This window comes from Tenrec ecaudatus, chromosome 6 (assembly GCF_050624435.1).
Source record: "Tenrec ecaudatus isolate mTenEca1 chromosome 6, mTenEca1.hap1, whole genome shotgun sequence".
NCBI classification, from domain to species: domain Eukaryota; kingdom Metazoa; phylum Chordata; class Mammalia; order Afrosoricida; family Tenrecidae; genus Tenrec; species Tenrec ecaudatus.
In genome coordinates, this window is record NC_134535.1 from 82,537,249 (window position 1) to 82,557,918 (window position 20,670).

At 49.4% G+C, this 20,670-nt stretch overlaps 1 protein-coding gene across 1 annotated transcript in view; it reads right to left on the reverse strand.

Moving 5' to 3' along the window:
* The window catches only part of SLC4A8 (solute carrier family 4 member 8), an 86,783-nt gene extending 70,744 nt beyond the window's left edge, over positions 1–16,039 (reverse strand). The window contains exon 1 of the mRNA XM_075551665.1: positions 15,849–16,039. Coding sequence (XP_075407780.1) covers positions 15,849–15,893 — 45 coding nt within the window. The 5' untranslated portion in view covers positions 15,894–16,039. The remainder of the gene's footprint in view (positions 1–15,848) is intronic.
* Positions 16,040–20,670: the final 4,631 nt, after the last annotated feature.

Genomic DNA, 20,670 nt, shown 5'->3' on the forward strand with positions numbered 1-20,670 from the left:
CCAGTCCTTTCTTCCGAGACTCCTCTTCAGCCCCCACCCTTCCAGTGGCACCTGACCACTTCACCATGGACCCTGGGGACGCACTCATTTAACACCCTCAAGCCACGGACACGGCACCCAATAGCACACTGCGATTGTCTTTAGTAGTGCAATCTCTCTTTATGCTCCTTGGCCCACTAACCCTACTGACATCAAGTCAATGCCGACTCAGAACACCCTTAGGTTGGGCTTCCCAAACTCTAAACCATAACCCCAAGCCCATGGGAGCAGAGCGCTCAGCTTCCTCCCAGGGAGCAGCTGGCGGTTTGAACCATGGACATGGGGGGTGGGGGGGGTCAGCAGTCCAATGCTTTTCCAACAGGGAAACCCCTTGAGAGGCAATATCTGCCTTTCTGCACTGTATTCCCAGCACCCTGCACGATGTTTGACCAGTCGGTATTCATAAATCTTTGTGAAATAAATAATGGAATCTGCCTTATCAGGACCTCACACCTGGATTATTTCAAAGACATCTTAGTCAATGTCCCTACAACCTACTTCCTTTCCCAAACCTGCAGTTCTAGCACACTGGTTCCGAGAACCCTGGACACATCCCCGCTGGACTGTCCAGTCACCGGCAAGTCCTTCCCCCAGCTCCCCATCACACCTTCCCCGGCAGCAAATTCCCAGCTTGCTCCTGAAATGTACTCTTTTGTGGTTATCACCTGTGCCCCAACATAAGGCAGCCCTGCCTGTAAAGTAGCCCGTTTCCCAACGGGAAGGCTCCAAAGACACCAAACTGAATGAAGCAGCCTTTGAGAGAAGTAGATGAAATGTTCAAAGGTTCACTGAGAGTGTTTCCTTAGTTCGTTTTACAGATGTATTTAAAGCTATATGTGCTACTATCATGTAATGGTCCCCAAGGTGTAATAAGTTTAAAAGTCAAGGTAGAGAAAACTGTATAGATAGTTGGCTGCTTTTTATCTAAGAAGCAGGGTGAGGAATATAAGTCTCTGCTTATATTTAAAATTAAATCAAGGGCAAAAAGGGAATAAACAAATGTTTTAATAATTGCCTGTGGTGGGAGAGAGAGAACGAAGTAGAGGATCAAGGCAGAAACTAGATTTCTTTTGACCATATCTTATTTTGTAAATATTTTTACATAATTTTTTTAGTAAAATCCTTTTATTTATGCTTTAAAATGTAAACTAAGGGTCCATGACAGCTTCACACCCAGGAAATGGTGCTATCGGCCAGGGGTCCTCAAACTTGTTACACAGGGGCCAGTTCACTGTCCCTCAGACCCGTTGGAGGGCCGGGCTATAGTTTTAAAAAAAACTATGAACAAATTCCTGTGCACACGGCACGTATCTTATTTTGAAGTAAACCTGCAGTTTGAGGACGCCTGCTCTAGGCTGAGCTCCAGCCCCTCCCAGCAGAGGGTGTCCATGGTCATGAGGCCTCTCCCAGGAGGTCAGAGGGTCTGGAGGAGGTGCCCAGTCACCACCTGTGGAATTCAGAGCAGCATCCGGCTTGGCGCTAGGTCTCAGACAACAGCAAGTCCAGCGCCTCAGACTGCACCGCCCGCGGACAGGCATGGCATCACAGAACACCGTTTACTCCAGTGACTCAATGTGGCTTCCACGAGACTTCTGGAAAGCCCACAAGGGCCCCTTTAGCTTCAGCATTGAGTCTGAGGTGGCGGTCTTGACTCCGTGTCTGCTTCCTCATTCCTGAAGCCCGCCTAGGTCAGGAGGCGCCCATCCTCACTCGTATTTCCAAGGCCCGTCCACTGCGGCTCTGCAACGCCCCCATCTTGGCTGACGCCAGCATACCGCTTCCTCCAGGTCGGAGCCGGCAGCCTTGAGCCGCAGCCACAAGGCCAGCCGTGGAAAGGACATAATTCTTAAACAAAATTGATACTGAAAAAAAGCAATTCTTCACAATGAAAGAAATGCGCAATGAGGGCATAACTTTGTCCAAGACAAAGTATTCTGAATAATTATATTAATTTTGTTCTGAGTAATTTTAAAACCCAATGAATGGACTGAACATTCTTATATAGCCAATGGACAAACTCTAAACTCACTGCCATTAAGTTGATTCGGACTCATAGCGACCCTACAGGACAAAGTAGAACCGCCCTTTGGGGTTTCTGAGCGTGTCAATCTTGACATGGGTAGAGAGCCTCACCTTTCTACCGTGGAGTTCAAACAGCTGGTTCAAACAGCTGGCCTCCATGGTTAGCAGCTCAATGCATAAGCCATGACACCACCAGCTCCTTCATTCAATGGGCAAAAAGAACTTGAGTTGATTGTAGCGATCCTACTGTTGGCTATGATTAATTCCAAGTTTCAGAGTCTCTCTTCTGAATCCACTTTGATCTTTTCTTTCTTTCCTTTCTTTTTAGTGGCTTTTTGCCTTCTTCATGAATGATGGTCTTGATGCCTTTCCACAGTTCATCAGGTCTCTGTCTTTGTGTTCAGTGTGTCACATCTGTTCTTCAGATGTCCTTGAAGTTCAGAGGGGTAGACTCAAGAAGTGGAATAACAGTCTCAAAGGGCGGCTTGAGAATGCAAAGACAAATATTATAATGGCCTGTGCAAGCACTGAGAATTAGAGAACCCAAGGGGAAGAACACACTCAGCGTATTGGAAACAGAAAGAATTCGAGAAAAACAGTCAAGCCTTGAAGAGCAATTTTGAAAGATCCTTTAGGTAAATATTGACTGATACAGGAAGCACCAAGAAAACATGGAACGAAGACACAGAGTCACTGTAGCAGAAGGAACTAGTCAACTAGTCCACCGTGTCAGGAGGTAGCCTATGAGCAAGAACCAATGGTGCTGATGGGAGAAGTTCAAGCTGCATTAGTCACAAACCAGGCTCCAGAAAGTAACAGAACACCCACTGAAATGTTCCAGGAAGCCGGAGAAGCACCGGAAGCACTCCCTCCCTCATCTCTACCACGTTTGGAAGACTGCTAGCTAGACACGGACTGGAAGACATTCCTATTTGTCTCGAAGAAAAGTGACCCAACATAACGATCCAGCTATAGATCGTTAATCATTGATATAGCACACAAATAAAATTGTACTTCAGACCATCCAGTGGGTGCAGCAGCACACTGACAGGGAAGTGCCAGAAGTCCAGGCTGGATTCAGAAGAGGACATGGAACAAGGGACATCACTGCTGGTGTCAGCTGGATCTTGGCTCAAAGCACAGAATACCAGGAAGATGCTTACTTGTGTTTCACTGACTATGCAAAAGCATCCAACTGCGTGGACCATGATACACTGTAGATCACCTTGAGGGGAGTGGGAATTCCGGGACACTTGATTGTGATCATTCAGAACTTGCACATGGACCAAGAGGGAGTTGTGTGAACAGAACAAGGCAAGAGTAAATGGTTTAAAATCAGGAAAGGTGTGTGTCAGGGTTGCATCTCATCATGCTTGTTCAATCTACACGCTGAACAAATCATCAGAGAAGCTTGATTATACAAAGTAGAGTGCCGCATTTAGGGCTGAAGGAAGGCTTGCTAACCACCTGCCGTGTGCACAGGATACGATCTTGGTTGCTGAAGGGAAGAGTTGAAGCGCTTGTTGATGAAGAGCAAGGATGGTGGCCTTCAGTACTGATTACAACTCAATGTTAGAAAGACTAAAATGCCCCCATCTGGACCAATAGGTAACATCATGATAAATGGAGAAAAGATTGAAGTTGTCAAAGATTCTTGTCTTACTTGGATCCAGCATTAATGCCCAAGGAAGCAGTCAAGAGATCAAAAGATGGATTGCGTTCGATAATCTGCGCACAAGACCTCTTTAGCGTACTGGGCAGCAAGGATGTTTCTTTAAAGACTAAGGCGCACCTGACCCAAGCCAGGGTATTCTCCTTCACATCATTCGCATGTGAAAGTGGGACAATGGATAAGAAAGGCTGTAGAACAATCGATGCATTTGATTTGTGGTGCTGGAGAAAAGTACTGAAAGACTGCTAAAAGGACAAACCAATCTGTAGGCAAGGACGGCAAGACTTCGTCTTACGTACGTTGGACTAGTTCTTAGTTTGGTAAAGAGGAGGGGCTTGTGAAAGAGAGGAAGACCCTCAGTGAAATGGATTGACACCGTGGCTGCATCCATGGCTCCAGCACGGGACCATCGCGAGGATGGCGCAGGGCCATGCAGTGTTTTGTTCTGTTGTGCACAGGGTCACTATGGGTCAGAGCTGACTCAATGGTACCTAACCACACACATCGCTGGCTACAGTACTGGTGATATTATTCTGAGATTGCTGTGTATTGTGGGATAAAACATGAGTAATTACAAGAGCATCTTCTACTACTCCAAATGGACTTCTCAGCACACTGGAATTCTCAGCAAAGAAGAAAGGGTATATACAATTGTACAGAAGAAGAATTTAAATACAAACCATGTAGTCCTGAGTTTTAATTAGATTTATCAATATAAATATATCTTTTTATATGTAAATGTTTCACAATGTGCATTTCTTAGGTCTATCCATTCAAAAGGCCTATAGAAGTGATCGGATTACAGAAATGCGCATCATCAGCATCTAGAGTGTGGTCTCTTTAAATAAATACTGTGTCTACTAACAGAGACCAGAGCTCATTGACTAAATGGCCTGCTGGACACAGACCTGGGGAAGGAAATGTACAAGATGAGCCTGAAATACCTTGCCATATCAGACGGCAAAGTAGCTCTCAAAGACCACTACAGTGATGTCAAAAGTACTCAGCAGTCACGTAAAGGAAGCCAAAACACCCACAGGGGTGACAACTACCACAAACTGGGTCCATCAGCCATGGCAACATTCATGAGTTCACAATGTCACTGAGTATATTAACAGAGTGGTCACATTGGAAGATAACGTTAGTGAACCAACTATTTTGAAAACTTGAGTGGTACCTTAAAATAAATGACGAAAATTTTTCATTGTAGCAAGAAAATAAAATTTAAAAGAATGACACACTTTCTTCTCATCTATCAACTATCTTATTAGCCAACATTTCACATTTACAACAAGGAGTCTACTGACCTACAGTCTTGTGAATTCACAATATAAGTCTGGCTATAACGAACACTAAGGTGCCAGGCAACAGTAGCGCGGGCTGTGGTGGTTCCGGTTTTTATGTCAACCTGGCTGGGTCAGGCTTTCCAGTGGTTTGGCAGTTATGCAGTGATGTAATTTGGGAGGGATGAAATGATGCAGTCAACCCTCCATTTTGCGATCTGATGTGGTGAGCTTCTATTTTCATATAAGGCCAATTTTTAGATAAAGATCTGAACTTTGGTTGATAAGTAAGGAGTGGGATATATATATAGATATATAAAAGATGGCTTCAAAACGTTTGTGGAAAAATTCAATGATCTTTTAATTCTATTTTCCATGAACTTATAAAAAATTAAATATAGTCATTTGTATATGAGTGTGTAAAAATACTTACACACACACATATGTACACATGTATCCATACAGGTAAGTAAAAGTATACATATTACTGCGATGTCTCCAGTTCCTATACACACACAGGGCTTACGCCACACACAGACGTTTCGAGCACGTCTCTGCAGGCAGTGGGTGCTGAAGATGCAGACTCTCAGCAAGGCATCATGCTGGTCTCATTAGAGTGCCTTATAAGTGGTCTCTGAGGGGATTGGCTGGACCAGTTAAATTCAAGGGTCAGAGGTTAGTACAGAAGATGATGGTGACAGTCTTTCTGGATCCCAAAGAGAGAATATTGACATATTTTCTCACAGGGCATAGAACAGTCACATCTTTTTTATACAAACACTTTAAGAAAACGGGAAGCTATGTTTGTGAGAAAGTTGCACTAAGGAATTTTTCTTCTGTCACAACAATACACCTGCGCAATTTCCCGAGTAGCCAGGGATGGAATGATGCTGGGAAACCTTACCCTGCCCACTCAATGGCCTTGATCCTGCCCCTTCAGGCTTCCTTCTGTTCCCCAAACTCAAAGAACATTGAACAGGAACACAGTTTGAGCCCCATTCTGCTGTGGCGTCAATGTGAGAGCACAGGCCTCTCCTGGGGGTTCCGAGGGATGCGAGCATGCTACCAGAGGTGACTGACTGACCCAGCTCCCCAAACGACTGCGCAGAGCAGCAGCAGGAGCTTCACACTTGATATTTTTGTTTAGCAAAAGGTTTATTTTGTAGCAATGCTTTCACTTACCTTCCTGTGTGCAGACACACAGAAATATACAACTTTATGTGTGCTTTTGTTCATGTTGAATTCCTCACCAGTTCATAATATCCAGAAGCCCAAATCGAACTTACGGCATCAAGTCAATTCTGGCTCCTGGTGAGGGCACGGGGCAGAGAAGATCTGCCCTCTGGGTTTCTGAGACTGCACTGCTAGTGGGAGTAAACAGCCTTGCCTTTTCCCTTTGGAGCGGCTCGTGGCTTTCAAATACCCATCTCACATTCACCATCCCAACGCCTAACCAGTCACGATGGCACCAGGGCTTCCTGCTCGAGGATAGGGACCCATGGGTGATACGACTGGGTACAGCCCAGTCACCAGCCCCAGGGGAGCGGGGGTCAGGAAAGGAAAGACGGCAGGCAGTAAGGAAGTAAGCGGTGATTGATTTCTGGGCCGGCTCAGGCGCTAAACGTAAAGCTATGAAGAGCAAGATCCATCATCTGGAAAATTCAGGTTGGAAAATCGACTACTGGAAGAAAAGAGTTGTTAGTTTCCTTAATTCGGATGGTTAACCACAGCTTATCTTCACTGAATAACTGTTCATCCACTGTGTCTTGCTAAAGAAGAACAGAAGCACTATCAATAACCATTAGCCGAAGCATCTGAAATGTCAGGCATGGATGTGAATGTGTGGGCCTTGTTGGAGTCCCACTTCAAATCAACTGGGGGGAAAAAAAAAGACAAAGCGCACATAGAAATCTGAGTGGGTAGTTTATATATTAAGCAAATATTTGGACTTTTTACAGAGTGATAATAATATTGTGATATGGTAGTTATGTCCATTCTAAAGGGTCTTTAATTTCAGTAACACACACTGAAGTTGTGAATGATGACTAGGAGTTACTCTGAATAATGGGTTACGGGACTGGCAGGAGTAGAGTCACCAAGGAAGCAAGATTGGTTGAACACAGGTTACAGGGGCATGAGGATTTGGTATGCAAATCTATTTCAGTATACACCTGAAGTGATCATAAACTTCAAGCATCTACAAGCATTGTTTAAAATCATTTAAAAATGAAAAGAAAAAACACGAGGTTTCATTGGTCTGTACCTGTTACAGATTCCTCAACAGTTGGTTATCGTTTACTCTAATATTTTGGAAGACTTTTCGTACAGCATCACTCTTATTTCTGACAAGGAGGATGGGTGCCTTCTCCTGAATGCTACGTCTCCCCAAGTCTCTGTGAACGGGCTGACTTCAGCGGATCTGCGGGAGAGTGGCCTTTTCTTGTGAAAAGGCTGCAGAGTAGAACGCCAGGCTTACACTCTCCTAGAAATAAAGCCGGAGTCTTGTGGAAGGGTGAAAAGTTTCTCCAAGTTGGGAGAAGGCCCGAGCACCAGGGAAGAAGCTGCAGCCTCCCAGTGCAGGGGGCACGGTGAGGCTCGCATCAAGGAGGGCAAGCAAAGGGTTACGTGCCCTCAAGCCACACGGAGCGTAGCTACAAGTTACAGGGGTGGGGCTGTTACACTGTCATCTTCAACAGTAACTTCTGGGACGCCGCTTCAGCCTCATGGGAAGGACCTCCCTCATCCGGACGACGTATCTGTGTCTTGGTGTTATCTTTTAAGACCTAATAAATGTTCTAAATTAAAAATCAAAAACAAAACCCTAATTTTGAACCGACCTCCTGAAACATGCAGCCAAGACCTAGAGAATAATGAGAAGTCAACTTTCTGCATGTCTGCCTTTTCCTCTTAAGGCAACATAGTGGGTGGATGTATGGATTGTGATAAGAGTTGTATGAGGCCCCAATAAAATGATTTTTTAAAAGATAACAAGCTATATTTTTACAGATTTATAGAGAGCCAGCAGAAATAGCACTATGTCTCGGGGGAGTGAGGAAATGAGAGTTGAGAGTTGGTTCACTGGTGCTTCTTCCTTTTGGTCACATAGCTCCGGCACAACTGCAGGGCTTCATCTTGACTTAACACTGTCAGTGCTATTTCCTAGCCCCCTGGGAAAGGTTGACCAAACCAACTTCTCCGAGGCAAGCTCTGTAAATATTCTTGACAAACATCTTTTAACAAGCAGTCTTACCTAGTATGAGCTAAAATCGGACCCTGGCCCATCAGACTTAGAGGTTACATTTTACAAGAGGCTAGTATGTCTTGTCGGATGAGCAGGAGCAAAGGCTGTGCGCCAAACGGCAGTTTGGTACAAAATGGAACTTTAATTGAGGATGGAAGTCACCCAGTTCAGTGATGCCGGGACCTTGGTTTTAAGGTTCACACACCAGGGCTGTAAGGTTCAATGAGTTCTCAGAGAAGGTTGTAACCCCGAAAAGATCAGAACCATGAGAACCACATTATACAAACGGAAGAGGAAAAGGACACGGAGGAGGGAGGGAAAGAAGGCTGAGCTACAGAAAAGTGCCTGCTTCCAAATGGCCTCTTTTCATTCCTGAGTTCCCCTATCTTGCAAAGAACGACTGGCTCAGTTGGGATGGCTACCTCCAGGACTAGGTAAGACAGAAAACCCTAAAGCAGGTAAATGCACTAAAACAGTAAGATGGCAAGGCAGGCACTGAGAGAGAAGGCACTGCCATGCACCTTAAAACATTAATTACTCTGACTGAGTAGCACACCAGATTCCCCATCGCTTACATTAATGGACAAATTAAAAGGCAGGGGAAGGCTGAGTCTTCCAAAATGGCCCCAGTTCCTGGCAGCAGGTCTGGGTTGCAATGGGGTACAGTGGGGAGCCAGCCTGTAGCCCTCTCATCCCCACACATCCTTCTGCTGCTGCTCCCTCTCCAACTGTCCAGACTGGACCACGCTTCCGCTATCAGTCTCAAACTCTAAAGACCCTTTCTCACGCCCCTAAGGGTCAAATGCTTGTATCTGATCAAAGATTGTATCAAGTACCTCCCAGATCCTACACCCTTGGCCTGCCAAAAAAGAGTCAGTGTTCCTTGAGTTTATTCAATCATTTTAACATCAACGAATACAAAAACGACTTGCGGTTTCTAATTAGCAAACTGTGTTAGTAAATTAGCATGGGCAAATTTTTATTGAACACTTTATTACATGCCTCGCACTGTACTAAGGACGTTACCTACATCATCTCACTGAAGCTTCTTCAGAGCCCTAAGTCAAGGCTAAGACCTCAAAAGAGCTAAAGGGCATGGGCAGAGCTCCAACTTGCTGGGCTCATGACATGCTTCCTCCCTCCCTGCCATCAAGTGGACTCCAGGTCATACCGACCCTGTACGACAGGGTAGAAATGCCCTTGCCAGGTTTTGCTACAGTAACTTTTTGTGGGAGTAGAAAGCACCATCTTTCTCCCAAGCAGCTCATGGTTTCAAACTGCTGACCTTGCCCGATGCACAACCACTACGACACCAGGGCTCCTCATTACATGCTAATCTCATGAAAAGCAAAACTGCGGGCATGTTAGAGAGCTCGAGTCACCCACTCGCGGCTTCGTGCCCACAAGGAGAATAGCTCCAGAGCCGCATGACTGCCTTCTTAGGTGCCGCAGAACCTCGGGCTCCAAGGTGCTGCCTTACTAACTGGCAGTTACCCCCAAATTCCTCCCGCTCCTTGTCCCCTTCCACCTTCTCCTCCATCCAGCAACGGCCTCTGAATTCTGGCTCCGTCTTCCTTGTCACTAAACCTGACCCACACGGATGCCCAGCTCTCTGGCACTCTCAACTCGACTGCCCCCAGGGAAGCAGCCCTGCAGCAGCAGCAAAAGGGCTCCGGACTTGCCCTGCTCAAGGCTGGCCACTGACTTTCTGACTTTTCCCCAGCCCGACTTTTCAGCAGCCTAGTAGGGAGGGGCCTACGATTCCTAAATGGCTCTGGTTTCCCATGACTTTTTAATTGAATCCCACTCAGAATCACTCTTGCTCAGCATAGATTTCCAGTGAGTGAGTTAATATAGGCAAAATAGGGTCCCCCGGGGAGCTGTATACATCAGTATCCCCAGGACTTGTGACTACTTCTGTTATCTTACATGACAGAAGGGAATTGAGCCTGCAATTAGAGTACTCAGGCAACTTCAAAAGAAGGGGAGCATCTTGGATTATACAGGAAGGGGGGGGTTCATGTAATCCCAAGTCTCCTGAAAGATGGAAGAAGGAAGCCGAAGAGTCCGGTGAGAAAAAGAGCTAGGGGACAGAGGCAGGGTCTGAGAGAGGCAGGGTCTGAGAGAGGCAGACTTGCTGGCTTTGAAGATGGAAGAGGTGAGCTAAGGAATGTGTGAGGCCTCTAGAAGCTACCAAAAAGGTGAGGAAGCAGATTTTTCCCTAATGTCTCCCGAAAGAGCCAAGCAAACACCTGGGTTCTATCCCGGTAAGACTGGTGTCAGACTTCTGAACTCTCCAATTGGAAGGTAATGTGTCATGGTAAATCACAGTGTTCCTGGTAACTTGCTGTGGCAGTAGCAGGAAACAGATACATACTTCGTGGCTAGCTACCTGGCTACCAAGGCCCAAGACAACTTGCTACTTCCAGTGGGAAACAATCAGCCACTCCAGCAAGATGTGTTGCTGTTGCCTAGCAGCAGATGGGGATAAAGCCGGGCGCTTCTGTGTCCTGACTGCTACTGTGATAGGCTCAACTGGCGCGAGTCCTGTCTATCCTGCCAAGGCAGACCATGAGCTAAGACAACTCTCTACAAATTAGGAAGGAAGTAAATGTGCCGACTGCATTATCCCCTAAACCACCTCAATTCTCTGCTTGGCAACTCAGGCCACACTCTCTGAAGCTCCCCAGCAGAGCTGGTGAAACCAGGCAGAGAGAATGGTTCCTACAGACAGGGGACAAAACACCAAAAATGATCAATGTGGAGGAAGGGGACGATCAGCCACGCACAGGGTCTGTCTGGATTGTTCACTGCCAAGAGTTGGGAGGAGAACAGGCCACGGTGGATACTGGTGTTCCAAACATTACTGTTTTCCATCAATGGGTCGTGGCCCTCAGAGAAGGGGGCCTGCTCACAAGCCCGTCACTGTTCAGCAAATCCGCACTGACCTCTGACACGTGCCAGGGCCACCAGGCACTTGCGAGTCCTACTGGAACAGACTCCTGTCTGGGGAGTCTTCCCAGGTCCACCAAAGACGGCCTCCTCCTCTCGGCCATGCACCCCGATTCCTATCCACTTACCAGGGTTGCAGCTGGTCTGAGACACATAAACCAGCACCTGCCTGGGTAAGTGCACCAACGCACTCCTCCGGCGTCCACCACCCTCCGCCCTCTCCGAGCCCTCCTGAAGGTTCCCATCTCTTCCGCCTGCTCCTCCAGCACTCCCCCAGAGCAGAAGGTTCTCTTCTGGGAAGCTGAGAAAGGTCCCCAGTTTCCACTCAAACTGTGTGTCTGCCCCTAACCTACTCCTCTAACCATCTGCCTCCATCACCGCCCCCTTGATTCTCGAGATGCCAGTAGCCACCTCAGAGGTCTTGACAACCAGGTCTTTAACAACCAGGCCTTCGCTGATGCTCCCTACATCCTAGCAAGAGCCTCATAACAGGCTCTGCCATCTCAGTCTCTCCTGCAGACACGGCCTTTGTCCCCCTTGCCACACATACCTTCCCAACCACTCCTGAAGTGCTCACTCGATGTCAGCGAGGATTTAGGGGGCAAAGACACTACCTACGGTGACACAGAGCGACGAAGGGCCCATCTGTGGAGCCCGGCCACTTCCTGGAAGTGATTCATCTCTCTTGGCCTCAATGGAGCAAATAAGCGCACCTGCCTCTCGGGCTCAAGGTGAGCTTTAAATGCGAGGTACCGAGCACAGAGCTGGCTCGTGACAGAGCAGACCCTGCCAGCAAGTCCATGAGGGCTCATCACGACCCTACAGGACAGGGTGGCACTGCCCCTGTGAGTTTCCAAGACTGTAACGCAGTGGTTCTCAACCTGTGGGTCGCGACCCCTTGGGGGGGTCAAACGACCTTTTCACAGAGGTTGCCAGATTCATAACAGTAGCAAAATGACAGCGATGAAGTAGCAACACAAATAAGGTCATGGTTGGGGTCCCCACCACACGCAGCACTGTACGAGAGCATGGAGTGTGTTGAGAACCACTGCGGCACCTGTTCACGAGCGTCAAAGCCTGGCTTTCTCCCGCGGCGCACCTGGTGGTTTTCAAAGGCAGCCCTGTCATCGCCCCTATACCACCAGCCTCTGACATGCGCTCCAGAAAAGTGAGCCAAACCGCAAAGGGAGCCCCCAGGTGAGCGGCAAGGCCGCTCTCTATTTGCCTACGGCTCCCCAGAAAGGGGCGGGGGCAGTGGCAGCCCCTGGCGGTGCTGTGGGCAGAGCACAGCGTCTTGGTAGCGCAGGGGTTTAGTGCTTGGCTGCTAACCAAAAGGGGGGCAGTTGAGCCACCAGTAGCCCTTCGGGAGCAAGCTGTGGCCCGGCTCCCTTGGCAGCCCTAGAGGGCAGTCCCACTCTGTCCACAGGCTCCCGAGGGGTCAGAATGGGTCAATGAGGGGGGTGCTGGGCGCGTGGAGGGGGAAGGGGAGCAAAAGAGACTGGCTAACAAATTCTGATCCAGTGACATGGAGCTGCCTCTGAAGATGAACAGTTTTCTAGGTGGGGAGGAGGGGAATGACTTTCTGGCTGTGGCTGCTCAGAGCAAGCAGGGAGAGTTGTGTGGAACTGAGCAATGGCCAGCGGGGCTCTGTGCCCATCCAGACAGAGCCTGTGCTCTTGAAGGAGAGACGGCTTCGCTTCGAGGAGGAGACAGGCCTTCATGCACCTGAGCAGCTGGTCTTTCTTACCAGGCACTGTCCTGGTGACAAAGACTTCGGCTGGCTTGCTCCCTGTCCTCCTTGACCCTGGGATAATAAGAAATCAAAACCAGATGCAAACACTTTAAGAAAGTGAGATGTGCTAGTAACAAAATAAAAAGGGATCATATATGTGAAAGGAGTGTGGGGGGGGCGGGCTGGGATGGGGGGGGACACATGCAGTCAAAGAAAGCCAGTCTGAGGTGACGTATGAGTTGGTCATGGGAAGGTCTAGGTGGGCAGTGCCCTGGGCAGAGAGAACATTTTGAAGAAACGGGGGGAGGGGGGAGGAGTCAGCGGAGCAGTGTGAGAGAGTGGGGAGTGGGGGTGGGCAGGGCCCAAATCACATAAATATTTGGTAGGCCATGATAAGGAGTTTGGGATTGATTCTAAAATGCAATGGGAAACTTCTGAAGGATTTCAAGACAGGCTATGACATGAATTGATTTGTGTTTCTAGAAGGTCACTCTTATCACTGTGTGGTGAGGGGACTGTCGAGGGCGAGAAAGGAGGCTCAGGGCCAAGGCAGTGCCCAAACCAGGGAGAGAAGGACAGAGCTCTCCATCACGGTGGTGGCTGAAATTCCTCTCCGCTCACTCACACAATCTACTCACTTTGCGAGCCTAGCTGGGCACAGAAGAGGTGTAACTGGTCATTTCCAATGGACTGTTTCCTCCCATGGGTTCTTACTTCCTTCTCTCTCCCCCTCCTCCCGATGCCTTGAGCCCCATATGCTCATCACCCGCCACCAGCCTTCATGGGGTTCTACTGTTCCCAGGCTATTCCTCCTCTCTCCTCACCACCCCCTCCACCCAGGAAAAGTTGAACCAATGCATGACAGGAGATCATCGCTTTCTCCCTGGCCCAGAACACTCAGAACTGATGGATGGATGTCCCTGCGCCCTGAGAGAAGCCTGAGGGCCCCACATTAAGGACACTAGTCTCCCTCCAGCCTGTTCTCCCCCAAAGGAAATTTTCATCATGATCTCTGGTTCTCTCCCTCCCCCTCAGCCCTCTTCCTGCCTCCTCCCCCCTACTCTCTATCCCTCCGCTCCTCTTGCTTCATAAACCCCTGCAATGGTTCCCTAATTCTCTGGGATCAATGCCTCCTTCCTTACCTTGCACTACAAAGGCTCTGCGTGGTACTGCTCCTTCACTGCTCCCGGAGCCTCCAGGCACGCTGACCTTCTTTCAGGTCTTCCAGCCAGGTGTCCCTTTCTGTTACAGCTCCTTTGGATGACTAGGCTTTTGCCTCTAAGGCTCTTTGATCTCCCCTTCCTTCCCCTGAGTTGATGCCCCACTCTTCTTCTTTAGTAAAGTCTTCTCTGATCCGACACCAAGGCTGCAACCACTGCTACACAAACTCTTAGCGCTGCCTTTCTTCCAAAGCACTCCCCACAGCTGATAATACATTAGCGTGGGTGATTGGCTTAAACTGGTCATTTCTCCCCAGGAAGCTACAGGAGGGCAAGAACACCGCTTCTTTGTATTTAACATTGAACTCCAAACAGAGATTATGAGGCCCTCCATAAATACTAGAGCACTAGACAGGGCAAGATTTCACAAAACCTTAAATATGGGTTTTTTGTTTTGTTGTTTTTTTTTAGTAGGAGCCCTGATGGCATACTGAGTTAACCTTTTGACTGCTGATCCCCAAGATCGACGGTTCAGGCCCGCCAGCCACCCCGCAGGATCAAGATGAGGCTGCTCTTCTAAGATTTACAGCCTCCGAGACCAGAAGGGGCACTTCTCTGTCTTACGAGGGTCATGGCTAATCCGAATTGACTTGATGGCAGTGGTTTGATATCCCCCCCCTTTTGTTTTATTTTGTCCGACTAAACCAATAACAAGGGAGTTGGGGATCTTCCAGTAACAAACTGTGACCAGCAAGAAGAGGGGCAGAGTCAGGGTCTGATACCCATTTTGCCACAGGCATGGTGTTTGCCCAGTCCCCTTCCAGAAGCTGTCCCTCTGTGGGCAGCGCGCTTGCTTCCCTCCCTTGTCATCCTTCCTCAGACAGCCTGTCCTCTTCAGACGTGACCGACCTTCAACCCCCTTTATCCAGGGCAGTCATTCTGCCACCTGATTGCACCGGAAAGGGGGAGTGAAAATTCAATTCCTTCATTAGTTGGCGCACACTCAACGTTACTAAACCAGCAGCAAGCACCTCGTGTAAGCCTCACACCTGAGCTGTAAACAAGGGAGATGGTCTTATTAACAGATGCGGAAACGGACTTTCACAGAGGCAGGGGACTTGCTGGCTCAAGGTCACACCGCTTGTGCAAGGATTTGAAGCAGCTACGGACTCTGATCCCTGACCCCATGTCTTACATCAGCCACCTCGACCGCTCAGCTGATGGTGACTTAGACCTGGTGGTCTCATTCAGAGCCCACTGCTGCTTCCTGACCCTGAACTTGTCAGGGGTCTGTGCAGCGGGGCGCAGGAAGTCACAGAGCCAGGTGGTGAAGAAAGCGGCTCGGTGCCGGGCGCCGGTCTTTCCAGCTCTGCCTCTGGGCCATTGAGAAACCAGAAGTGTCCAGAAATAACAACACAAAGCGGGCACCTGCTCCGCTTTCTCCACAGCCCAGGGCGAGGCCAGAAGCCGGCCGCTCCGCGCAGGGGGGCCACCAGAGGAGACCGAGGTCACAGCCCGCCGGCCGGCCGGCTGGCCGACCTCGTCCGCGGCGCCGGAGATGCAGCAGCGCCCGCCCGCCGGCCCCCGGGTTCGGCCCAAGGTGACCCTCCCGCGGCCCGGCCGGATACCCCGCTGCCCGGAGCGCCCCTGGCGTCCCGGGGGGCCTCCCCTCGCCCTCGGGGAGCGGCCAGAGCCGGGGCCCGGGGCCGGGGGAAGGGGCGAGGAGGGGCGGGAGGCGGGGCCCTACCTGGTAGCTGAGGACGCCGTCCGACTCGGCGCTGCCGGCCGGCATGGCGGAGCCCAGCGAGGTTCTGCCCGCGGCTTCCCGGCCGGGGGTCAGCAGCCCGCGCAAGAGGATCGCCGGAGCGGCCACCCCAAGCCGGGAACCAACGGTCAACCATCAACCGCCGCCGCCTCCATAGCCGCCGGTCCGCGAGGCATCCGCCGCAGCCAATGAGCGCGAGGCCTGGGCAGCCAATCAGCGCGCGGAGCACGGGAGGACGCTGTCCGGCGGTACCCTGGGCTACCCGGGAGGGGAGGGAGCCCGGGAACCAACCGCTCCAGGGCTCGGTTGCCGTGGAAACCGCCTCCCTCCCTTCAGGGGCCTCTGGGCTGGGGTCCTTCCAACTGCTTGCGAGAAATGGAAAAGCTCACATCTCGGCTGCGCTCTGTGGCTGCATCTGAGAGTCGGTCTCGGGAAGTGCCTCTTATGCCTATTCGGATTTTATTCCTTGGGCAGGGAGTGTTTTGGTTTCGTGTTTAATCCTGGGGTATTCAGTACCTAGAACCATTGAAAATGAGGGGGGAAGGCTCTCTTAAATTGTTCCTCCTTGTTGCTAGTGGCCGGATAAAGAATATCTTACATTAGCGACACACACACACACACACACACACACACACACACACACTATGATTAGGTCTAATTGAGTTTCCGAGAACTGAACTGAGCTAAGGGTTATTGTAATTCCGCAAAAACAAAACAAAACAAATGTGACCAACTTTTCCAAGGAATGAATGAAGATAAATTAGCAACAGGAGAATTACTGGTTTAAGGCAAGGTTAGACTACCTTGAACAATGCAATCCATCTGGTTTGAATTGTGAAGTGAAGGAAATTTGGCTAAAATCCTGCATAAGCATGATCAGAGCTCAGACTGCCATCGTTAACAGGCACTCTGAATGGGAGGACTTATGAGTCATTCCATCATTCACAGCCTCTAAAAACGCCGCAGTGGAGGGAGCAAAGTCTGGTGCAAGTGTGTGTCCATTTCCTAGAGCTTCTATAAGGAGCGATCTTGTGTGTGTGTGTGTGTGTGTGTGTGTGTGTGTGTGTGTGTGTGTGTCCTCTTTTATAAGGAGACCACCATCATTCAGGATCAGTCTCATTTTGCTGCTCAATGAGCTCATGTTAATTAATTCCATCTTTAACGACCGTGTTGCTGAACAAGATCACAGTCACGGGTGCAGAGATTAGGGTCGAGCAAGCATTTCAAGTATTGGAAATAGAAAGCACAGAGGCATACAGGGCAGCAGTCCTGTGAGCCCTAAGAGGAAGTGTTTAAGGTGGTCGCATCATGGAGAGGCAGCCGATTAATTTGAACTGTATTTTTCTGATAGGGGGCTCTGCAGAATGTTTTAGCGACCACTTCCATGTGCCAGGCCCTGAGTTTAGTGGTGTAAATGCACGGTGCTATTTAATATAGCATCCCTATCATCTCCCCATTTCACCGGTATGAAAAGATACTGAGGCTCAGGGAGGTGAAGCACCTTTCTTAAAGTCACGCAGCCATTAAAGCTGGAAGCCAATCATTCGTGTATTAATTTGACACTTATGGATGAAGACTTTCTACACCAGACACCAGAACCCTCCCGTGTCGGGTTTTGGGAAAACAACAAGAAGGCGATCGGAGTTCTTGCAAGCTTGTGCCTTAATGGTCCAGTGGGAAGACAATAGATAAGGTGAAGAGCAGGCTAGGATAACTGCTGGGCGGGCTGGGGGCAGTGGGGGGCGGTGGTTACAGACTCAGCTGGCAGTGGTTTGAATCCACTGGAGGCCAGTAGAGAAAAGACCTTGTGACCTGCTGCCACTGAGACAGCTTAGGAAACCCAGCGGGAGCAGTCCTAGGAATCAATCAGACCCAACCCAAGAGCACACAGCCACAACGTGAATCAAGTGAGAGAGTGGGTAACTGGTGCGGAGTGAGGAGACCTGCTGTAGACCAGGGTGGTCAGGGAGAGCCTCTCTAAGGAGGGGTGAAAGGACTCGAGCCGAGTCTGTCTGACACTGGAGTTCTTGGCCACGAAAGCACAAGTGGTGCCCTTATCAACCTCTGCCATCCGGTGCAGCATGGGCGGGGGGGGGGGGGGGGCGGGACCTGGGCCGGGGGATCACTTAGGCAGCTCTGGCAGCATGGTGTTTGTTCACAGTCAAGGATGGTAGCCCACGGGAAGATGCGGCCTGCATCCTTCACTCCTAAAAACACAGGTCCCAGCTGCTGCAAGAAGACAGGTCTCCACAGGAAGTGAAATAGTCCGGGAGGGTGAGGGGTACAGTGTAAAGTGTGAAAAGAGGTGTTTCTGGAGAGCTCTTTCTGTGAAAGCTGCTTTTCTGCCAATTCACAGGGAGACAAAGGGAGAGCTCCTAGCCCTTGACTCCAGGGTCAATAGCCCCATCTACTGGCCGATGATGCAAATTACAGAAGGAACTAGGCCAGAGAGGCGCCCCTGAGGCTGCCTAAGGCGGCTGCTGAGATCTGGGGCACTGCAGAAGACAGGCTCTCCTCAACCAGGGCAGCTTTTTCCCAACAGAGGCTGGCTGGCTCCTGCAGACCCCGGGACCCCAGCCTCATATCGTGCTGGCAAAGTGCAAAGATGACTTGGGTGAAAAGGAGGATGGAGGTTCATAGCAGCAGAAGAGAAATCGGGGGATGGGGAGTGTTGAAGAGTGGTTTAAACTGTTCATGCAGTTAGTTGATGGTCTGCAATGTACCGAATCCACAATTTAAAAATTCATCCAAACAGAAAGGTTGGTCGTTTAAATCCACCCAAGATTCTTCAGAAGACTCAAATTCCCCAAAACCAAATTCACTGCCATCAAGTCAATTCCAACTCACAGTGACCCTATGGAATAGGGTAGAATGGTCCCTGTGGGTTTTCCAAGGCTCTTTTTTTCCCCTTCAAAACCATTTGATTGGAGTTAGTACAGATACCATACCATTCCATAGTTCAACCGCATCAAGCAGTATTATACAATTTGTAGCACAGTTTCAAAACATTCTCTTCCTTCTTGAACCGAACACCTTGATATCAGCTCCCCTTTACCACCACCCCTTCCCCCAAGACTGCAACTCTTGAAGGGGCTAGAAAGCTCGGTCTTTCTCCCGAGAAGCAGTTGGTGGGTCTCACTCTGCCACCAGGGCTCCCTTTCAGAAGACTGAGCCTGGCAAACCGCTCTGAGAAGGAGCAGTAACCATTGCCCTGCATGGCAACCCCCGCCCTTCTGTTTTCCGATTCACCCTTCTGTATCATAGACTTTGCCCCCTTTCCAGGGCTTCCAAATGTGAGACCATCTTTCCAGGTGTGGTCTCTAGACTCTTAGTTCTCTAATACCAGTAGCTCCTAAAGGAGAAAGGGTGAGTCTTGAACCCCTGGAGATGTGATAAAACTATGCCCTTTCTTCTCAGATCAGTCCACACAGCCCAGAAGTTTGCATTCTCAGTTTGAGACTATATTCTCAGACTTCTCACAGAAATAATAAGCACCTTCTGTCTCCAACTCTTGGCTGAGAGATATTGAAATGTTCTTATTACAAGACGAAAAGGCAAATGGTCCAGAAATGCAAAAGGCTAAGATGCAATTACTGGTCTCTCCCCACCCCACCCCCCATCCAGAGCAAAGAGTAAAGTGGATGGAATTGCGCTGCGTGAAATTAGCCAACTGGAAAAGCACATATATTGTCTGAGGCCACTGTTATTTAAAATATGGACATATTTTTATAACAGAAAGAAATAAGGGTGGAAAAGAAAGAGAAGCCATAGACTAGAGGGCAGACAGGTGTTCGCGTGGGTGCATGGGCAGACACTATCCAAAGAGGGAGATGGGGAAGTGGCGGAAGAAGGCAACAGAGCAAGTCATTGGGAGGTTTGATAAGGTGACAACATAAGAGGAAAACAGAAGAAAAGTGAAGAAAACAACAGCCTTAAGAAATAGTGGGTCCAAAGGAATAACGGGCCATCAGAACCACAGGCTCCATCTTCTACCCTGGGTCAAGAAGTAGACTGGCTATTCTGATCGGGACCTCCGGAGGTCCTGGAGAGAATGGGGGAACAATATAGAACAAAATTCAAAATGGTAAGAAAGATCAGACTTCCCGGTCTGGTCGAGAAGGTGACCCTTAGACACCCTGCTCACCCAGAACTGAACCCTCCCCGGGAGGTCTTGCAGCCAAACTGTAGACAGACCTGTGCTGTGCACAATGACACATATGAATCATGTGCTCCTTGGAATGGCCAGTCATACCAGACCAGGGGGCAGCCTCAGCCACAGAGCACAGCTGGGCGAGGGAGGGTGTTAGATTCGGGGAATTGCAGCTAATGTCACACAGTCAATCAAACGCAAATCAATCGTTGAGTGGAAAACTCGCATGCTTCACCTCACCTAAACCCCCATTCGAAAAGAGAATGAACGAGAGAAAAGAAACTGGAAAGATTGGAACGTATGTTCTTATATCATTGCAATCATTTCTTTTCTTTCACAGGCACGTGGATTCCTCCCCCAGTGACCATGCCTCAGGGCCAGGGGCCCGAGGTCCTGGTCCACTTGCCATTAGGCAGCTCCTAATTCCCAGCTGCATCTTCTACCTGCTTTTGTCTCACCGCCTTCTTCTTAATTACACGTCTAAACCCAAGAACAGGCTGGAAGGAAAAATGGTCGGGTTCTGAGGAAAGACTTAATGAGGGCTTGTTTGTGCTGCCGTCTGGGAGTCTTTCCTATGGAAGGGAGGAGGAGAGGGGAAGGGATCGTGGGGCTGGAAAGGTTCTGCAGGTGCATGATTTACTTCCCTCCAGTCAC